The sequence below is a fragment of the Manacus candei genome, unplaced genomic scaffold, assembly GCF_025592945.1.
Source record: "Manacus candei isolate 608988 ecotype Guabito, Panama unplaced genomic scaffold, ASM2559294v1 h1tg000034l, whole genome shotgun sequence".
NCBI classification, from domain to species: Eukaryota; Metazoa; Chordata; class Aves; order Passeriformes; family Pipridae; genus Manacus; species Manacus candei.
In genome coordinates, this window is record NW_026138082.1 from 2,869,648 (window position 1) to 2,890,768 (window position 21,121).

At 44.5% G+C, this 21,121-nt stretch overlaps 1 protein-coding gene across 3 annotated transcripts in view; it reads left to right on the top strand.

Annotated features, from left to right (window-relative positions):
* The window catches only part of SGK1 (serum/glucocorticoid regulated kinase 1), a 66,296-nt gene extending 57,233 nt beyond the window's left edge, over positions 1–9,063 (top strand). The window contains exons 1-12 of one of the 3 annotated variants that reach the window (XM_051792601.1): positions 658–1,002; positions 3,578–3,653; positions 4,091–4,166; positions 4,613–4,717; positions 5,183–5,266; positions 5,369–5,500; positions 5,781–5,893; positions 6,094–6,217; positions 6,561–6,656; positions 6,765–6,920; positions 7,021–7,110; positions 7,817–9,063. In XM_051792601.1, coding sequence (XP_051648561.1) covers positions 759–1,002; positions 3,578–3,653; positions 4,091–4,166; positions 4,613–4,717; positions 5,183–5,266; positions 5,369–5,500; positions 5,781–5,893; positions 6,094–6,217; positions 6,561–6,656; positions 6,765–6,920; positions 7,021–7,110; positions 7,817–7,984 — 1,464 coding nt within the window. In that variant the 5' untranslated portion in view covers positions 658–758 and the 3' untranslated portion in view covers positions 7,985–9,063. Of the gene's footprint in view, positions 1–657; positions 1,003–3,010; positions 3,474–3,577; positions 3,654–4,090; positions 4,167–4,612; positions 4,718–5,182; positions 5,267–5,368; positions 5,501–5,780; positions 5,894–6,093; positions 6,218–6,560; positions 6,657–6,764; positions 6,921–7,020; positions 7,111–7,816 lie in introns of those variants that run through there. The other 2 variants (XM_051792602.1, XM_051792603.1) reach the window with 2 other exon arrangements.
* Positions 9,064–21,121: the final 12,058 nt, after the last annotated feature.

Below are 21,121 nucleotides of genomic sequence, written 5' to 3' on the forward strand. Positions count from 1 at the left end.
CCGCAACTTTAGGACACTCAGGCTCTTAAGCCCAACCCCGGGCTTTTGAGAACCGCGCTCATGACCCTAAAACGCTGCGTGAATTGTAACTAACAAAATAATAATAATAATCCGTCCTTTGGGAGGCATTCCTCCCTTCCACATTAAGAACGTCACTGTTGCGAGGCACCTCCGGCGCGGGGAGGGGGCGAGGGTCCTGAGCCGGCAGGTGTGTGCAGGGCGGCGGGACAGGGGGTCCCCGCGGCGGGGAGCGGCCGGGGGCGGCGGCGCCGGGCCGGGCGGGGTCGGGCGGCGGGGGAGCGGTGCCGCGCGGGCGGGGGGCGCCGCCGGGGCGCTGCCGGCGGAAGGCGCTGGGTGCCAGGTCGGAGCGGGGCGCCGGTCCCGCCCCGGCGCTATCCGGCCGGCGGGGCAGCCCGGCCGGCAGCCCTAGCCCCGCGCCCCCCGCCGGCAGCGGCAGACCCCCCACCCCGGCTCTCTCTGCCCGTCCTGGCGCGGAGCCCCGGCGGCGGGCGGTGAGGGACCCGCGCCCTGGGTACGCGGCCGCTCGCACCGCGCCTGGGGAGCGCGGGCAGCGCCTACCTCGGTGGGGCAGGGCCGGCCGCTGCCGGCAGGTCGGGGAGGGCCAGAGCGGCCTCCCCGCCCCTCCCCGCCTGTGCCCGTGAGTGTATGTGCGCGCTGATTACAGTAATTTTGAAGGTGATGTTGCAACGGGGCAGAGTGTGCGGGGCGGCCTGTGCTGAACTTTATAACGCTCCCGCATGTCAGCCGCCCTCGATATTGCGTCCATAAAGGGGTCAGCGGGAGCGCCGGCTGGCCTCGCCGCCCTCGCCGCCTCCCTCCTGCCCGCAGGCCGCCTGGCCAGGAAGGGAAGTTATTCGGGATTGCAGCAGCGGCCGGGAGCGGGAGCGCAGCCACAGCCACAGCCTCCGCGCCGCCGCGCCGCGCCCGGGGTCCCGGCAGGCAGCGAGATGAGGGGCAAAGAGGAGAAGTCGTCGCTGAAAGGTGGGTTCACCGCTCTGCCCTGGCAGGAAAACTGTTCTCCGCGGGGAAAATAACCCCTCCAGCAGCGGGGTTCCCCCGCAGCGGTGCACCGGGGTATACAGGCGGCTGCGTGCAGGGTGCAGCTGAGGCAGCGAATGACACGAACAGAGGCCAGGTGACTTGGAGAGAGCAGCGGAACCCTTGCAAAAAGACTGACGCGAAGCGGGGCGAGTGCGGTGGTGTAGCCGTCTGGAGCGGGGGCGCTTGGGGGCAGCGTGGGGGGCCGCAGCTGAGCGGGGAAGAGGGCAGTGGGTGTCAGCCCCTGGCAAGTTGAGCAGAAGAACGAGTGGGTTTTGCTGGAGCCTGCCCTGGGGCTGGGAGCCGCTCGCCTCTGCGCTCAGCTGGCAGGAGTGTGCCGGGGGCCAGCGTCGTAGAGCCCAGAGGGAGATGCCAGGGGGGCAGCGGAGGGGAACTCCGGTGACCCTCCAAACTGCGGATGAATTTTAACAGCAGCGTTCTGAAAGCGCCTAAGGGGCAGAGGAAACTGGCTATGTCTATTCCAATTTATGAAGCATTTTTGGCGGGTTGTTTATTTTATTGTGGGATATTTTATTTTTTTTGTTGTTGTCCACTTACATTAGTGAGAGTGGTAGTTTCGCTCCGCAACAGAGGAAAGCAACAAGTGGGAGAACGTAAGGTCCCGCCAGCCGCAGCCCGCATTTCCTTGCCTCTCTCGTCACCCCATCCTTCCCTGGCGCCAGCTCTCTTCCACTTCCCCACTCCGGGACGGCGGGGCCGGACAAGGCCCCCCTGCTCCGGGAAGGATACCGGAGGCTCGGAGCTCTTTCCGTATAAGGCCTTTGCAGCGCTTTTTAAAGACCTGTGCCCACCTCGCCGAGGAGGGGTCTCTCTTTATTCCGGCTCATCCGTCTTGCTGTTCAGGGTGAGCAGCAGCGTTTGACTGAGCTGCACCCCTGCTGTGCTGGGGTGCTTGCCATCATCCCCCCCGAGGGGCAGGGTACAGGCAGCTGCCAAGGGATGCCGCCCAGCGGCCTGCCGTGGTTGTGGGGGAAGGCAGCAGCAGCGGGTGGAGAGAAAAAAAATAAAGAGCAAAAAGATGGGCTCCGAGCGGGGGGGGGGGGGATGGGGGCAGGTTGCAGCTGGAGTCGCTGGCCGCAGCCCAGCGCCCATCGCTCAGACAGCGAGGCTAAACACGCGCATGAATAACGTCCCGTCGGGTGGAAAGTTCCAGCCGCCTGTAGGGCTCAGGAGCCCGGCAACCCCCGACCGCGCCTGACCCCTGCCAGGGCTGCGAACGGGAATGCGCCCCGGCAGGGGAGAGTAGGTGGAGGCTGTGATATCCCTCGCTGTGCCTTCCCGCGCCCCCCGGGAGGAGGTCCCCGGCTGCACCTTTAACCTTGGCCTTCGTGCATGCACCAGCGCTCCTGACGTGCCCCCGGTGCACCCGCAAGGCAGCGACTGAGCCATTAAATCCTGGGTACACGGTGTTCCCAAATAACCGCTTACAGTAGAAACAAAATCTGCGTAGCTGAGCTGTTTCTCTTTTTTCTTTTTTTCTCCGTAACTGCACTTGTCCAGCCCTCGGGCATATCCCCACCTTTTCTAGAAGCAGATCTCTGCGCTCTCCTCCAAGTTAAGGGGACAGATTTTATTTTCTATTATTTCCCTTTTTGGCATTTAAAAATACTTTTTTTTCCTTTTCCCTATCAGTAATGTCCCAGCCAGGATTAGGGCAGTGCACAGAAGGGACATTTGTTTGTTTTATTGAATACCGGGCAGGAAATTTTGTTCTTCTGAGTCACTGCAGCTCCTTCAAGGAAACGTCAGCGTCCCTTATCGCCGCTCACCCCGGGCGGCGGGACCGGGAGCGGATGCAGGCTGCGGGATGGGGGGGTACACCCACACTTTAGGAAGAGGTGCTCGTCCAGGACAGAGCCAGATTTTAAACTTTATATAACCGCAAAAATAAGTGGGGCCAGGATACAAAAGAAAAGCGGGGGGGGGGGGGGGGGAGAGAGAGAGATATGGGGCTACGAAGTTAGCTGTCCGAAAAAAAAAATAAAATATCTGATACGTTCACCCGTGGATGCTTTGCACGGTCAGGGTGCTGTAGCGGCGTCCCCTGAGGGTTGCACCTAAGGCAGGGAGGTAGCAAAGGCAGCGACAATTGCCTTCCCCGACCACCGCCTCTCCCCCCCTCCCCCGACGTCCTCGGAGGCGGCCAGTGGCTGCCCCCCCAAGGACGTTGAAGGGGGGAGCAATCGTCGCTGCCCCGCCCCGTCCCGCCCATCACCGCCGCCACTTAAACGCCGTCGGGTGCTTCGCCAAGTCAGTGCGGTGCTGGGAGCCGGTGGTATCGTACCATTGCAGTTTATCCGCCTCTCTCTCTAAAATGACCGTGAAAGCAGCCGAGGCGTCTGGTCCTACCTTGACTTACTCGAAGATGAGGGGGATGGTGGCTCTCCTCATCGGTGAGCAGCGGGGGCTTCTTCGAAGATGCTCAAGGGACTGTGATTTTTCTGATAGGGTGGCTTAACGATTTTGTTTTTCCTTTCCTTGTCCTTTTTCCTTGTAGCTTTCATGAAGCAGAGAAGAATGGGACTAAACGACTTCATTCAGAAGATAGCCACCAACTCCTATGCATGCAAGCAGTAAGTATCAGGAATTTTGGGCGGATTTTAGTCACAAATATCATTACGTATTGCGAGGTCTAGTTTGAAAATAATGTTTGTTTACGGTAATGCCTCCGGCATGACTGTTATGGAAGAGTTAATTGGTCTTGTTGAGGTATTACTCACTCGGCAACGATCTTTGCGGGCTAGATTTGGGACAAATACGTCAAAGGAGATTTTTAGTGACCCGTCCCTATTTTGTAATGTATTTAAAATATAAGTAAATTTCTTTGTTTGACGGGATTTACTTTCTCTAGATTAATTTTACACCTTTAATCGATTAGATTGTTTTAGTTGCCTTCTGTAGTCGGCTCAACCAAAACTTCTCTTTCGTGATGCGTGCTTGCCCTCTAGTGGAAAGATATGCCTGCTGCCTCTGGTAACTCTCGTAATCATGTGCACTCTTATCCTTTCAGCCCTGAAGTTCAGTCTATCTTGAAAATCTCCCAGCCTCATGAGCCTGAACTTATGAATGCTAATCCTTCTCCTCCGGTAAGTAGATTTTACTCAGACATTTTTAGAACATCAAGTCGGCCAGTAATAGCAGTATGGCAAAATAAGCATCATGGGTATTACTTTAGTTCAGCTCATAGCACACTGATGTAAATAGGAAAGAGTAATCAGGTTAACCTGAAAGTTTTTCTGTTCCAAACATGGAGAAAAAATTTTAAAAAAGCTTTATTATTTGTTACTTCAGTATGAAATGTGCCTAAGACTTCAGCAAGAACTTTTCAGTAAGCTATGGCTGTTAGGCTCTTCTTAGGCACTACCTAATAGTTTAAGATATCTGGTAGAGGTCAATATTAAAGTTTTAGTGGCAAGAAGAGGGCTAATCTTCATTTTCAAGGTCACTTTATTTATATATTTTTTGAAAAGATACATTGTTGAGACTCACTGCCGAACTGTTTTAATAAATGTGATTTGTCTATTTTTTCTAGCCCAGTCCTTCACAGCAGATCAATCTTGGCCCATCATCCAACCCACATGCCAAACCATCAGACTTTCATTTCTTAAAAGTGATTGGAAAAGGCAGTTTTGGGAAGGTAAGCTTAACTTTTTTCCATTGTAATTTATTTATTCTTCAACTCTTCTATGAAATACTAGATACTGGGGTTCTTACTGGCTTTTAGTGAATGGTGGTCATTTAAACCAAATCAGAGTACGTCCTGCTGCCCAGTGCCTGGTTCTCAGCATAGCTGGAGAGGGAGAGGGAGCAGGGATGCTGCATTTGAATGAGTCATAGAAGAGCTGGGGAGTGCAGTGCACTGATACTGGGGGAAATACATATACTTTGCTTTTGGAAGGGAAAGAAACAACATAAAATCTTTGGGCTAGATTATTTTGCCAGAATGGTAACACTGTTAGGCATTTCCAGCAAAGAGCTTGCACATTGAACCAGAGGGATGTGGCAGTCCTCAGCATTTAACATAAAGGCTTGTTGCAGGTTGTGTTTACAAGTTTTTCTGTATTTCAGTATTGCTCAGTTTGGGAATTTTATGCACTTTTAGGTCCTCCTTGCACGGCATAAGGCAGAAGAGCAGTTCTATGCTGTTAAAGTCCTGCAGAAAAAAGCAATCCTGAAGAAGAAGGAGGTAAGCTACCCTTCATGATGCCATTGCAATGTCCATCAAATACATTTTTACTGCTATTACTAAGCAAGTGTGCTAAACGTTAATTATTTCTTATGTTTTCAGGAGAAGCACATTATGTCAGAACGCAATGTCTTGCTGAAAAATGTGAAACACCCCTTCCTGGTCGGGCTTCACTTTTCCTTCCAAACTGCAGATAAATTGTATTTTGTCCTGGACTACATCAATGGTGGAGAGGTAAGCAGTAAGAAATTGAATAGTATTTCCTATCATGTGCATGATGGTAGGGTAGGCATTTTCACTCCTTCTTTTAAATAAAAAAAGTTGCAAGGGGAAGAGTCACGGGGCAAAATTTAGTAGATTGAATGTTTCTGCCTGCCAAGTTTTGAACTACCAAGGATCATTAGGCCATTTCCTGCTATTGTTCTCCCTTGCTATATACGTTGAGTCTAATTAAGTGCATTGTTAACAGGCTTTGGGGCTGTTTACACAACTTTGTTCTCTCTGTCTCCTGTAGTTGTTCTACCACCTCCAGAGGGAGCGTTGCTTCCTGGAGCCGAGAGCCCGATTTTATGCTGCTGAAATTGCCAGTGCACTGGGCTATCTGCACTCCCTGAACATTGTGTACCGGTAAGCAGCCTTTTTCACTTTGTACTGAAAAAAACATGTGGTTTGTTGAATAAGCATTACAAAGTTGATCTCAGTATGAGGTCAGAATTACTTTTAATATTCTGTGGTGGCTTAGTGAAGTTCTGTAAACAGTTGCACCTAAAATCTTCTCACTACATCTTCTCTAATGACCACTTGTCTTCTTTCATCTCTTCTTGCAGAGACTTGAAGCCAGAGAACATCCTGCTCGATTCACAGGGGCACATTGTCTTGACTGACTTTGGACTCTGCAAAGAAAACATAGAGCACAATGGCACGACCTCCACCTTCTGCGGCACACCAGAGGTACAGCCAGCCCTCAGCCCACCGCTTGCAGAGCAACAGCAAGTGCTGTTGTCATCAGTGAAATCTGGTACCTGCCATGTATACGTATGGCTGGTTAGATACAGCAGGGGCTATTACAGGCCTTGTAATATAAGGCTGCCAGTGAGGACGTGTAGGACACGTAGAGCTTGTTGAACAGGATCAGGGCTCTCAAGCCGTCTCCCTGTTTATAAAGATCTTATAGCTTTCCTTTAACTTAGATATTGTTGGAATTCAGTAAGATGCTTTTATTCAAGAATGGGGAGGCTTTCCTAACTGTAAAGATCCCTTTGGCTAACATTGCCCTTTCCCTTCTCTTTCACAGTATCTTGCTCCTGAAGTTCTCCATAAGCAGCCCTACGACCGGACTGTGGATTGGTGGTGCCTTGGAGCGGTCCTGTATGAGATGCTTTATGGTTTGGTAAGCAAAGAATCCTTCATGACAGATAAACTAGCTTACTCAACCTTTCCCCACAAGAAACCCTGTGCCCGCCTGTCAACCTCATTAACTTCTTTCTCTTTCCCACAGCCACCCTTCTACAGCAGGAACACAGCAGAAATGTACGACAATATCTTGAACAAACCCTTGCAGCTGAAGCCAAATATTACCAACTCAGCTAGACATCTCCTGGAAGGCCTCTTGCAGAAGGATAGGACAAAGAGGCTTGGCGCCAAGGAGGACTTTGTAAGTGCAAACTGGCCGGCGCCTGCAGGCAGTGCGGGAGGATGACTAGGCCATACTGTTTACATGGGTCTGAATTAATCTATTTTTCTCTCTGTAACAGATGGAGATTAAGAATCACATCTTCTTCTCCCCAATTAACTGGGATGATCTCATTAATAAGAAGATTACACCCCCTTTTAACCCAAATGTGGTACGTATCACTTCTAATTATAGAATGTATGGAGATTGTCTTTTTCCCGCTTGCCTTTGTGGGGTGCCCAGGGGCCGGGAGGAAGTGGCTGGATGGCTGTGTTTGGGGAACACAATTTTTCCTCTGTGTCTGTCCAAACAAGGTTAAAAATAAGTGGTGACTGACTTCTTGCTGATGGTCAAGCTAAATTTAGTTGGTTTTTTTGGTGTCTCGTGCTTCATTTGCATGGCGATTTATAAATAATCACCAGCATCCCTGTTTTACCAAAGGGGAAGGTAAGGTTCCCAAGGGCAGAGTTACGTTTGGCTTGTCAGATACTAACATTGAAAGAGAGCAATCTGGTTATGGAGGTTGTTCTTTCGTTTTCTGAGCATTTTAGAAACTGCATTTAATAACTAGCCCAGAGATCAAAGTCCTGCTTCATAAACTGCTGTGTAGCAGAGAGGCATGTTTGCATTTGGTTTCTGTTGCATGAGCTTAGTTGGAGTGTAGCATACTAAATTGAATCATCTTCTTTTTAGTAAGACAATACTCAGCAGGATAGAAAACCCCAAAGGTCAAACTAAAAGAGTCAAAGACTGTTGAACAGTAGGACTGAGGTGATAACACTATGAGTCTCTGCACAAGGGTGCTTGTCTCCACATTGAATTTATGTATGCACTCACAAAACATTTGGGTCTAAATTCCTTTTCTGCCCTTTCCACAGAGCGGCCCTAGTGACCTGCGACACTTTGATCCGGAGTTCACAGATGAGCCAGTCCCCAACTCCATTGGCCAGTCCCCAGACAGCATCCTCATCACTGCCAGTGTCAAAGAAGCCGCTGAGGCTTTTTTGGGCTTCTCATATGCCCCACCCGTGGACTCTTTCTTGTGAACATTTTTCTTTCTTTCTTTTTTAATAATAATAACAACTATTATTTTTATTTTTTTGTTTGGCCTTCTGGTGGAACTGCCAGTTGACCAGTCATCTTGAAAGAGAATTTGCACATTTCCACTGTGGCAGCTTTGCAGCCTTAATTTCAACTACACTGTTTGCTGGAAGCTTTTTTGAAGAGCACATCACTCTCTAAATGAGCTTTACAGGCTTTTCATTTCCATTTGTTCTTCCCCCAAAGTGGTGCTGTCTCCCTGGAAAGAAAAACCGTAGCAACTGCTGCCATAGACCGCTATGGCAGATTGTAGGAGTAAGAACAAGCTGTTTTGAAATCGTGCTTGAAAAGCCTTGCCTGAAGATCTATCTGAACGTGATAAGGATTTTATGAAATGTGCCTTTTTTTTTCTGATGAGATCTTGTGAGCTCCAAAGCTTTCCCTGTTGCAGAGTGTGTTTCTCAGTTCATTTATGTGGGTTTACTATGTGAACAAATGGTATGCGTGAGGTCTGCGTGCTACAGATGGACTTAGTTTAAAGTATCAGTGTGACACTTGCAGGATACCACAATGTGGGGCATTGTTTGTTTCTTCCATATTTGGAAGATAAATTAAGTGTAATTTTGAAATTTCTTTTGTAAATCTATACAGTCAACTAAAATTATTGAGATGGGCTCACAATTACTTGTATCCAAATGCTTGAAGAAAGCATTGCTGCTATGAAAAAAGATTTCTATTTTTAGAAAGGGTTTTTATGGACCAAAATGCCCCAGCTGCAGTCAGTCAAAGCTGTTGGTTTCTTTTTTTTTTTACCCTTTTTTTTCTCCCCCCCCTTTTAGTTTAAAAGATATCATCTGTAAAACGGGCATTATTTATGGTTTTGGGGTTTGAGGGATTTTCATTCCTGACTGTATGTATTGTAAAAAAGATATGTACATTCAGTTGTAACTCTAGATGTATATTTAAACTCACAGACTTACTTGTAATGTATACCATCATTGTAATGTAATATAATTAACATGGTTATATGTATCATATTTTTTGTGACCAAACCCATTGGTTTGCAGTAAAATCCTGAAAAATACTTCCATTAGCTCTGTCTTGTTTTAAAACAAAGGCTTTAGCCAGCTTAAAAAAAAATTAAACTAAGATAATTTTGCTTAGGTGTGTGATGGTTATTCCATCAAACTGTACCCGTAGAAGTCTTACCATGGATACAACTTGGCAAAGTACTTGGTTTTCTAACTGTGGTTGTTAGAGTGGGTGTGTATTGATGTGGATGCTCTTACATGGTGCAAATGCTCACACTTCCTCAAACTGAGTTTCTCTAGCAAAATGAAGGTACTGCTCTCTGGTGTGGGCAAAACATAACTACACTTGAATTAAGTCCTTAGGTAACAGCAGCTGGTTTAGCACTGGTTATGCTGCATAGATATGCTAGAAGCAGGTTGTCATGAAGCTGATGGAAATAGTCTCTAACTGGGAGTCCTTGAGCATCAGAATTGCTGCTGTGATATGGCGCAGTGGAATGCACCCTGAGTTTACCAGTGTTCCAAAATCTGTATTCAGGAAGTGGGTTTCACCAACTAATCATATACTTGCTGATGACTATTCCTCTAAAACTGAGCTGTTAAATAGTTTTTTTTTACTGTGTACTACTACCAGGTGGCCTGCAAGAGGGACTTCTGGTCAAGAAGTAAGATAATCACTTCCTCTGGATGATTCCATTCCGTTTCTTTTGTGTGGTGATGGATGGCTTTTTTTCTCTGAGGGAGTGGGCGTCTGCACCTTATTTACAGCTCCCGTTATTTACAGCTCCACTGGGTACTGCAGTTGGTGGTCTTAGCAATTCAGAGAATCAAGATGAGCAGTTGCTGAGAAAAGCTGGTCAGTCAACTGTTACTCAGGCTGCTGCGATAACAGCAGTGTAGCAAATCTCTTAATAGGAGTGGTATTTCTGTTCATTACATTTGAGATAAAAGTATGCAGTAATTTTCCATCTTTTATTATCTGTTGGATGTAGGAACAGACAAACGTGTATGGCTTCAGCTATAAACTCTGTCTGGGAGACCACACTTGGAGCTAAAAATGCTAATTTATACTAGGCAAGAAGCCTCTCTCAGATCACTTTAGTATCTGAGAGAGATGCAGCCACCTCAAACTCCCAACAAACTCCCAAATTCATGCATTCCACAACTCTTTCAATAGTGTATTGACAGGCTTTGCAAAGTCTTCCACTGCTATAATGTTCCTGAAACATCTTTAGTGCCAATGACTTGTAGACTAGAGATGTTAAAATATATAGTACTCATTTGTCTCTGTAATGAAACTATGCTTGCTAAGCAAAGAAGTTGTGCAATACTCATTATCTTTGTCTCACCGTTTCCCAGGCATGAGCAAGGTGCTACTTGCAGATAACAGAAGCAGAGAACTAAAGCCCTAGGGTGAAAAAGCATTAAATACTGTCTATCATTTTTAAGAAAAAACCCCACTGGAATCATTATTAATGAAGAAGTATGAAGTGTCATTGACTCAAAGGTGTACATCAGGTGCTTTTCATATTTGCCAAGATGTAGGGTATTACTTTAATGAGTTACTTGGAAAAAACAATGTCAGATTTTAATTTTAACTGTTCTACCATGTGTAGGCTCATTATGCAGCTACTGCATTCTGCAAAAGTCTGCAACTGCTAGCAATGAATATTCAACACATGCTGCCTCAATTGTTTTAGTGTAGAAAAGGGGAAAAAGTTGTCCATGATTTTAATCTCCCTGATTTTGATGTATTACGGTCATGCCTGTAGGGAAAGAGCCTGTGGAAGTCAGATGGGTTTTGGGTTTGTTTGCTTGTAGTTTTGTTTGTTTTATGGAATTCTGTGTCTATAAGGTCTATATTCCCTTTGGAGAAAAGTCACTGGACTGAGAAGCAAAGGGCTAGGACTCCTGAAATCGCAGCTGACATAGGTGTTATGTGTTATTTTGACTAAGAGCTGAATCTGTGGTGTAATTTCACCCATTTCTAACACGGAAGTAATCACCCACGTTTTATGCTGGTAGCAATGTTGTAGCTGCCCCCAGCTTGGTTAGCTTTACTTAGAGCAGTCAACTCAATAGAACTTGTATTCTGTATGGTGAGCATGCCTCAGCTTTCATATGCCCCTTATACGGAGTGTATTGATAATACATGCATAAACATTTAAACATGTACATGCAGGCATCTCGCGTGGTTTAGTCTGTATTAATTATCTCTGTTACCATAAGCCATGTACCATTTCACAAACCTTACAAAGATAAGAGAAGCTTCTTAGTGACTATTTTTCTTGTGCTCCTTATACTCAACATGCTGGAGGACAGTCTGTATCATAAAGAAGTTAAGTAGGAGATACCTGTGTGTCTCCCCCAAAAGGTTCTTCAGAAGTACTCTATGCCCCCCCGTGTACACTTCTCATAAACAGATGGGAGAAATTAATGAAAAAAAAACAAGACTCTTGTACAGCCTTGCGCCTCCAGTGAAAGGTTTCTACAGGTAGCTGATAAAAATGAGGAAGGCTGCTCAGAAAAGAGCTTTGGCTAGTGGTCCTAATTTGGCATCTTACCTGGGTTACCTAAAGGTAGGTGAGATGAATCTGGGTCCATCTGGACTCTTCTAAAAGTGAAACGAAATACTGCACAACATTATGCTTTTATGTAACTGCAGTACCACATCTACAGATACCATGTAATACCATGTGGCTCTACCCCAGCAGAGCTAGTGAGGTGGCTTACAGTAAAGATGGTTTCTGACACTCCCCACATTTGACACTGCTATCGAGACCAACAAAGAGAAGGCTAAAATTTTCCATGCTGTCTAGAACATGCTGTCTATGGAAAGTTTCTGCAAAAAGGTTCCAAAACTTTCCAAAAAATTAGGGTTGAAAAAAAAAGAAAAAAACTTGCTATTTGAAAAAGAAAACTTCAAAAAATTAATACAGATATTTACTGCATTTGTATGTTGAGTCAGACACAATTTGTCCAGAAGATTGCTTTAGTGTTAGGTCAGGCTCTGAATGAATGTTCTCTACTTTGAGAGACTGAAATCTGGTAGCTTATGGCTTTCCTGTACAGGTACGGGCACTGCAGTGACAGCATATAGTCCTTATGCGTATCTATTTTGTCCCCTGCAGCTGTGTGAAATGAGTTTTCCAACTTCGGATGTTTGCAAGCCCCGGAGAGAAAGCAGGGCTCTGTTGTTTATTCGGGACTTTCCTCCTGCCCCATATATTGTAGTAAAAGAAAAGAGGAAAAGAGAAAGAGTGGAGACCTCGGAGCGGTACGACAGAACGCACTGTCCAGTGCAGAGGCTCGGCAGGGTCCCCTTGCGCTCTTCCCCCAGCAGTGCCCGCTCCGGGCCGCGGGATCTCCGGCCCCAGGCAGGGCCGCCTCCCGCCGGGTCCCCGCGAAGCTGCTGCCCGGGACGTGGTGTCGCCCGGGCCGAGGGTGACACCCTGTGGTGGCTGCCGGGCAGCACTCGGCTCCCGCTGGGGAAAGGAGACTTCGGGGTGGCTGTCAGAACCAAGAACAGGACGGCGTGGGAGATGACGCTTCAATGTCACATCTCCAGTTCCTCTTCCAAACAGGCATCAACCCCCGGTGACACAGGGGTTTCGTTCCTGAAGCTCTGCAGGTCTCAGCCCAAGCTTCCTTCTGTCACATGTAGTCTTTGTAACATCCTTGTCTGGACCCTCCTACCTCTGAGATGCACCCGGCTAACACAGGAGTTCCCTCCAGATTGTTTTCTGGTGCATAGATTGCCAAATGCTACAATGGGTGCTGCCGCCCTCCCTCTCCTCCAGCAGGCATTGCTGGATAAGCAGCACCAGGCAAGAACAACATGGTACTGTGTCCATGGCTCCTTCAGCAGTTCCTTATTTGGAAATATTGGACTTTTTAGGAAACAGTGCACAGCCGTGGCCTGTTTATCCAATAAAGATCTGTTCTCCAGATCATCTCTCCCCATGCAGAAAGGATGTGAGGAATTCGGTACTCTGTGGATGGTCTCTTGCATGTTGATGAGGAGGAGATATTCCACAGTTCAGGTGATCTTTTATGAATGTAATATATGAAGCACACAAATAAGTGGTTTATAGGATAAGGCCTAAGCCTTCTTATACTTTATCCCACTTTCTCAGTACTGGTAAACATCCTTCTCTCTGCTCTTTAGAGTCTATTCTTGTGGTTGTTCTCTAATGGTTTGGCATTATTTTCTACGCTGGTATAGAAAAATCTATATACTTACTTTTGAAATCTATAGAGATCTACTTTTGTAAAGATATAATATTCTTTATGGTCTACTAGCAAGTAGAAATCTAGTACAGAGTCTTATATATCTTCAACAATATATTGTAAGTCCGTCAGTTACCATTTTTGCTTTTCTCAGGGAAATAAACTCATTAGGTCAGGTAAATGCACGTACTGCTCTGAAGACAGCTGTGCAACTAATGTCTCTCCAAGTACAAAGTATATGCCATACAGAGAAGCTTCCTGCTGAGAACTGTTCTGTATCAATTCGGTTATAGACACAAAAAATAACCTTTGTATGGATTTGAACAGAAATAATATATACCATACAACTGTAGTTAATGATTGACAGTGCTGAACTGTACATTGTAATAAGAAATAAAGATGATAGGTGAGACCTAGCTCTTCTGAAGGGGCAAAATAATCCATATACTTCTTTTAAGCAATGACCATGAAACAAACTATGGGACAAGCTTAACTGACTAATGCTAAAGAGGGTCTCAAATATGAGTTGTGTTTCCGGATTTGGGTCTGCAGTTTCTCTGTACTCCAGAATCATTTTGGCTTCAGAGTTGCGATCACATGCATAGTCCAGGCTAGATGCCATCCTTAAGCTCAAGAAAGAGAAGTTGATGGTGCAGGTACATGCAATTTCAGACATTGCATTGTACTAAGGTTATATTTTACTGATGTATTTTAGTGATGAACTTGCAGACTTGGACTAAACCTTCTAAGAACCATTCCTGCTTAACAAGAGATTATCCAATTATTATTATTTTATTCAGCACTGAATATGGAATATCATTTCACTGAGATACCTTGAGCTACACTTCAGTTAACAGTGTATGGCTAACTTAAAGAAATTATATCACTTGATCAGCCTGGCTCAGACCTGAGCATACCACCTAGTCTCTCTTTACAGCAATTTTCCAGGTACCCAGAAGGAGCAGGTGATCTCACTTGTCTTAAACAGAGATGTTGGGCACTCTGGAGGGGATGGTTTATTTCCATTGCCTATATATGGAGTTTTCACTGACTTGTAAATGCAGTTGCTTAAAACAGATTTATCCTTCCCCTCACATGATCATTCAGCATGTGCATATTTTGCTCACCATCAATGTGTACTTAGCAGATCACATCACAGGCACATGGGATTGATATCAAAAGATGCAGAACTAACTGGAAATCATGCAGGTCACTAGGGAGTTGAAGTATTTTGCCTCTGCAGATGCTGATAAGCCCTGCAAGCAATTAAAAACATTTAGCAGAGAAAAACTGTATTTGTTTAAAACATCACTGCAAGCCAGTAGAAGGCTTAACAGATATGATGACTAGCATACTTCCAAAGCATGGCTTTTTAAATTATAGTTCACAGATGACTAGTGATATACTGCTCCTTATTTTGTGGTCACTAAAAAGAAGTATTTCAGCAACTGACAACAAGGAGACAAGAAGAATAACAAGCAGTCTATAAAATGAAAATTTCTGGAGAAGAAATATGAAAAGCAAAAAAAGTCCCCAATTGTTTTATTATTTCTAAAACACTTATCACTATGGTTATCTTCCCTGAAATATGCATGATATACTAACAATTATTAACATGACATTGCATCTCTTGGCATGTTGCCATCATGCAAAATATCCTGACAGGTAATGGCAAAGAGCTGCAAATAGATAAGATACTGGGACACTCCATTAGAAAATAATTTCCAGAAGAGTAGTTCTTGTGTGAAACAGTGCCAAAATCAACAGAGAGTTATACTAAATCATGCAAACCTCTAAACCATTTTTTCATATAACACAAGAGCATCATTAGTGGAGTCATTCAGCTGACATATATCAAACCAAACATTTGATGAGGGCCTGTTACCATCTGGGTCAAAAATAATTCACCAACTGTTCATGCTAAAATACTGTAGTTAGTCACACTGTGCCAGGTTTTACAGCCTTACAACACACAAAGCCCACAACATATTCACTCCATGGGGACTATTTATAGGAATAAAAGTTAATGCTGGTGAGTGCCTGCTCTACCATTGTGTGTACTGATATGTTCAGGTGAGTATTTTTCATATAATCATAGAATAATGGCTTGGGTTGGAAAGCATCTTAAAGATCATCTAGTCCCAACCCCGCTGCCATGAGCAGGGATGTCTTCCACTGGACCAGGTTGCTTAAAGCCCCATCCAACCTGACCTTGAACACTTCCAGGGTTTGGAGCATCTACAGCTTCTTTGGGCAATCTATTTCAGTGCCTTACCACCCTCATAGTAAAGACTTATGTATCTACCGTTTTCTTTCACTCCATTCCAACTATGCAACTTCTGTTGCAGTGGACAGGCCACAATTACAATGTATGTTGGTTTCCATGTCACCTTGATTGGAACAGCCCGGTAACAAAGGCTGTAAGAGCACTTGTGTATTCCCTCCCTTGCCTTAAGGAGCTCATCAGCTGAGGTGCTTCTGTCCCTGCCAGAGGCTGCAAACTAAAACTTACTGGGTCAAGCTGCCTAAGTGCTGTTTTACTCCACAGCTGCGTTAGACCAACAGTGTCAATGTGTTTCCACAGACCACTGAGCCAAAATAGCTCTTCATTTAACCAAAACAGAAGGGTCCTATAACCCCCCTCCTTTCTGTTCTGCCTTGGGACTGGCACAAAATAAGGGTCCAGCACAGAGGTGGAATTGAAAAGATGTGAAGGGGAGCAGAACCTCATCCATTTTGGCAAAAGTGAAACTTTAATTTGGCTCAGCACTCTCACATATGCGTAACAGCCATTGATGGTCACCCAGATGGGCTATGGAAAATTAATCCCTTTGAATCATGTTATTGCAACTGGAGGTTATAGGTGGTGACTTGAGCCTGCAGGTGCGTTCACAGCTGTTGCCAACAGGACCTTTGTTGTTGTTTTGCCTGTGTACAACCCCATGTATCAGGGCCCAAGGCTATGGCCCACAGTAGCCATGTTCCAGCATGCAATTGCAATTTTTGTGGACTTTGCAACATTTTGAAACTGCTCCTATGTTTCAACTATAGTGGTCATATGAAGGCTCTGAGAGAAGCAGTGTCACATTCCAGGTAAGCATAAACTGAATCCAGATAATCTTCTCTTAAATATGTACATGCATCTCAGTTTTAGTTATTCCCATTTTGTAGTCAGGTCTCCAGTCATTTCAGAAGTCCAAGAGTGCTCATCTTAAATGTCTGAATGCAGTTCACATATTTACTTGATAAGTTTGATAAATATAATTTGCTAAAATTATTTTGGAAAGATGACTGATTGTGAAGTAAGAAAAAACAGAGCAAGCTTGATTCTCAGGTTTCTTTCTGTCAGTTTGGTTCTGGCACAACAAGGTTAACCCTACTGAAACTAGTCTAAGCTTCCTGTGCAATTAAAAAAAATTAGTCCCACAACTGCTTGAAAATTACAAGCAAGTTTTTGTAGTGAAAATAATTTTTGACAATATATCCTTACCATTTTCTGTTAGGGACAATTTTATATGACAGTTCTAAATTAGACAAATCACAAATTTCTACCAAGTTTAAGGAATTGCAAAGAACTTCCTTGCATCTATACTGTAGCATTTTATGGATATACATGTACCAAGCAGTGACTATTTTTTCCATGTTTAGCCAAGTATATGGTCTCTCTTCAGTGGTTTCATTTCAGCTAAGCTCTTTCATCTGTTGCAGCAAATACATCTTTATGTTATCATGTCATCCTGTAAGTCTTCTTCAAGTTAAAAAAAAATTAAAAAAAAATGTGCTGCATCAGTTCCAGAATTGCCTCTTTGAAGAGACTATTTAAAAACAGAAGTCAATACCCTTCCTTGGATGAGAATTCAAGAACTCAGTTTTCAGTGCTCTTGTACTCCAGGCACAGTCCTCATCACTGATGGATGACACTTAGGTATACTGTATTAGTTATACAGGCACATGCAGTACTCAAACCCATTACACATGGAGAGAAGATACACATTGCTTATAGTTTAAGATCCATCAACTATCCATGTAACCATGTATTAAAAGTAGGATCCATTATACCTCTCTATTTATACATCACTGAGTAGCAAATTATAATTGTAATTTGGTTTCACAAAGACAGCAGCTAAAAGCCCATTACCCCAGTTGCCTGTGACCCCCTCTATTCGTCTGCCCTTTGTCACACCCCCATCTCTGTGTCCTTGTCAGATTCAGACAAGGGTATTTTCTCTGCAACCAAGAAATCTCTCATCTCTTTTCCCTCTATAGATGGTTACTTAATCTCCTATAGAAAGCACTGGAGTGTTACTTTGACAGCTTTCTTTTTCAGTCTTTTGATTCAGATTCTCTGATCTGGCATAGCAAGCCTCTACAATCTGATCCAAATGTTTTTAAGTTGTATACATCTCTAACAACATGCTAAGATCTAAAATGTAAGGCCTTGCGCATCTCAGCTTTCCCTGAATCTATTTCCAATTTCATTTCCAGAAAAGCTTTTATCCTAACTGAGATTTTTAATTCATAGACTCACAAAACACTTGTTGCAGAATAATTAGGTTCTACATTAGTCTTGGAGGCTCTAAATCCAAGTAGAAATTTATTTCTATCTGAAATACTGCAAACATTGTTCAAGTCCTTTTTAAACTGGCCAGTTTTCAAAAAAGGTAAAATTTTAAATAATAAAAAAATGTGAAAAATCTGTTGTTATTTATGTCAACATAAATTACAGTAAGGCCAAAGGGTCCTTTGGGTTTTCATAGTTAAAACTGAAAGCAAAATTTGACCATCATGATTATTAGCACAAAATAGCGACTCCTGCTAAAGAACTGCTTAGCCAGATAGTATTTTGTTCCCATGATGCTATCCATTTTCCTTTTCAGCTCTAAGTACAATGCTTACTGTTACCTTTCCTAAGTTTAGACTGTCCGTCTTTACAGATTTAGATTCTCTTCTTATGTTCGCCTGTCATGGGTTAAGACTGGCCCCCCCGGGAGTCGGGGGCTCAGAGGTGGTTGGGTGCCAGGGCAGTGTTCCCTGGAGAGTCAATCACCACTCGTCTTGTTCGCTCCTGCTCAAAATCATACATACACAGCCACTGGAAGCTGTTGGCATATCTCTCTGTTGGTGTCTACTGGGTGTAGGTGTAGAAGGCCAGGGGGTGGCTGGGCTCCTTCTTCCCCCTCCAGGGTGGGGAGGGGAGCCCTGCGGCCCCCAACTCTGCCTAGGCCAGAGTTAGAGGCAGCATTGGAGTGAGTGTATGTTTGTGAGGGACGACTCACAAACAACTGGTAAGCAAGAGAGAGAGAGGCAGGCCTTGCTGCTAGGCCGTCTTCTTCTTCTCCCCTTTCGCAGCCAGGCTGCAGAAAGAGGCTTTTTTTCCATTTCACTGTTTAGTGGGAGTGGTGCAAGGCTCAGCACTGAAGCAGAACCGAGTGGACAGGCTGATAACGAAGCAGCTCAGCACTAGGGAAAAGAATCCCAGGCGACATTGGAGATGGGCCAAAGGGCTCGGGAGTTGCCCTACAGAGGTTTGACCAGGGGCAGCCAAAAACTGGCTTGGAGGAATGAAGATTCCAAACACCTACTGTGATAAGCTACACAACAGCAGCAGCAAACCGAGGTATGAGAGGGAGATCACACAGCAAAAATGACACAAGACCAAGGAGAAAGGACTCAGAGCTACCTTCTTGGACTTCGTGAGGAAGGGACGACTTCCACAAATAGCTGGAGCTTGGTGAGGGGGGAGCATTCGGGTTCCCGAACACTCCCACGAGAGAGAGACTGGTTACCTATCATCCTTGAAAGGCTTTTCCTGGACTAAAGTTAAAAGGAGAAGCTTCGAAGGGACTGATAGAAGTGTTATATATATATATATATACATATATATATATATATATAGTTGCTTTTAGTTTGTACAGTATATTTATTTGTGTAAATAAATGTAAATACTTCCCCCTTCCCCTATAGAAGCCTCTGGCCTGAAAGTTTTCTCTTTGGTGTTAGGATAAATTGTGGGAAGGGGTGGGGAAGTCTGGAAATTGGATTTTGGATTTCCAGTGTGGCTCAAACTGCCACATAAATTGGGAATCTTTTTCAACAGCCCTAAATAAGGTGAGGCGCTAATGCCAAATTACTTGCTGGCTGAAGACGAAAATATACTGATTACACCATCAGGATATAAAAAGGATGTTAAGAAGCTTGTGAGTTCAATTGTGGTATTTCCAGGAAGCTTAGTTCTCTATAAAGGTGCTTTTTTTTTTTTTTAATTTATTATTTAAATTTGCACCCTGAAAAGGCAGCTGGAAAAGCACCATTCCTAAAATGAAAAGTCAATTCAGAATCTAGCTGATTACATCAAATCAAAAACCTAATCCCGTTCCCTCCTTTGAATTTAGTGTCAGCTTGCCAATATATATTCCAGAGCTAGGATTATAGAACTTTCATGTTATAAACTCTTCATCAGAAAAGCATTTGAATTGCATTTATTTAAATATTCTGTACTTATTTGGTTCCCACAAATAAGCTTATTAATGACATCTCCTTAATGACTTGTATGGCATTTTAATTTACACTCCAAATATAACAAAAGAAAATTTTTAGGTGCACAAACCCAAACACTTATAGCAGGTGCATCTTGAAATCAGCAGAGGTATACCCTAATATTTTCTCACTCTATATATACTACTTCTATTGTAATCCTTTTTACCTCAACAGCATCAAGAGCACAATAGGATAGGTTTTCTATCGCCCAGGTAAGTGATATAAGAAGCTTTTCTCATTTGGGTTAGTCCAAAATCACATGACTGGTGCCAAACATGGCACCAGTTTGCCATGCTTAGGAGGCATGGTATTGCATCTCAGAAGTAAGAAATCCTGCTTCCTAAACTGGAGCTCAAACCTGCCTCTGGGAGGTTGCATGCCCTGTAACCAGAGCATGCCTGCATGAAGACACAGGCAGCCTTGAACTAAATTTAAGGTACCTGTAGGCTGCTCTTCCAAAGGAGATGATGTGAACACCCCTAGCCCTGGGTGGGGGGCTGCTAGCAGGGTGCTTGACAAGTCAAATACTTCTTTGTGCTTCTTAGCTGCGTCTGAAAATCTGCACTCAATACTGCTGCAGGAACATGGTTAGCTTGATCGATGTTTATCCTACTCAACTCTGACAGCAACAGTGAGCAAGATGTGACAACCGGGCTTTCAGCCTGGGCTCAGCAGATCCACAGGGGACATACAGTGCTCACTTCAGCAGTGAGCCTGTGCAGAAACCACAGAAAATGTTCTTCACTACTGCTTGTATTCAAGATCACCAGATTAAGTTTCAACCATGTGCATTTCCCTGTCCTGTTCATCACACCTTCTTGTGGCAACAGATTTCCCACCTTCCTTGATACGAAAGAAAAGTGTCAGGTTGTATACCACAGGTCATATCTTGCCTGTCAGTTCCTAATGTGGCAGGACAGCAGTGATGCTTGACTGTGACCATGAACTCTTATCCCAGACCTTACTTCTATCTCTCTTCCCCTTGATGATCTAGAATTATTGTATTAAGAGGACAGTGAATGATTAATCACTATTCACCCTGTCCATGCCACTTGTGATTTATAAGTGAGCTAGAGGAGTGCCAAAGCAATTACCAAGGGAGTGAACATCCATGATTTAGTGAAAGGCCAATTTTATTCCATCCAGGAGTCTAACTTAAGCTATGCACATTGGTTTTTTTGACCCTGAACAAGAAAGGGCAAAAGTTATAGCAAGGACAGAGAGAAGATCCAGAGAGGCATTGTATTGTTCCTAAACCACAAAGACTTCATTGCAGTGACAGTGCTGCCAAGAGGCAGTATCTGCCATGGATTAAAGGCAACTAATGCTTGTCAAGTGTCATAA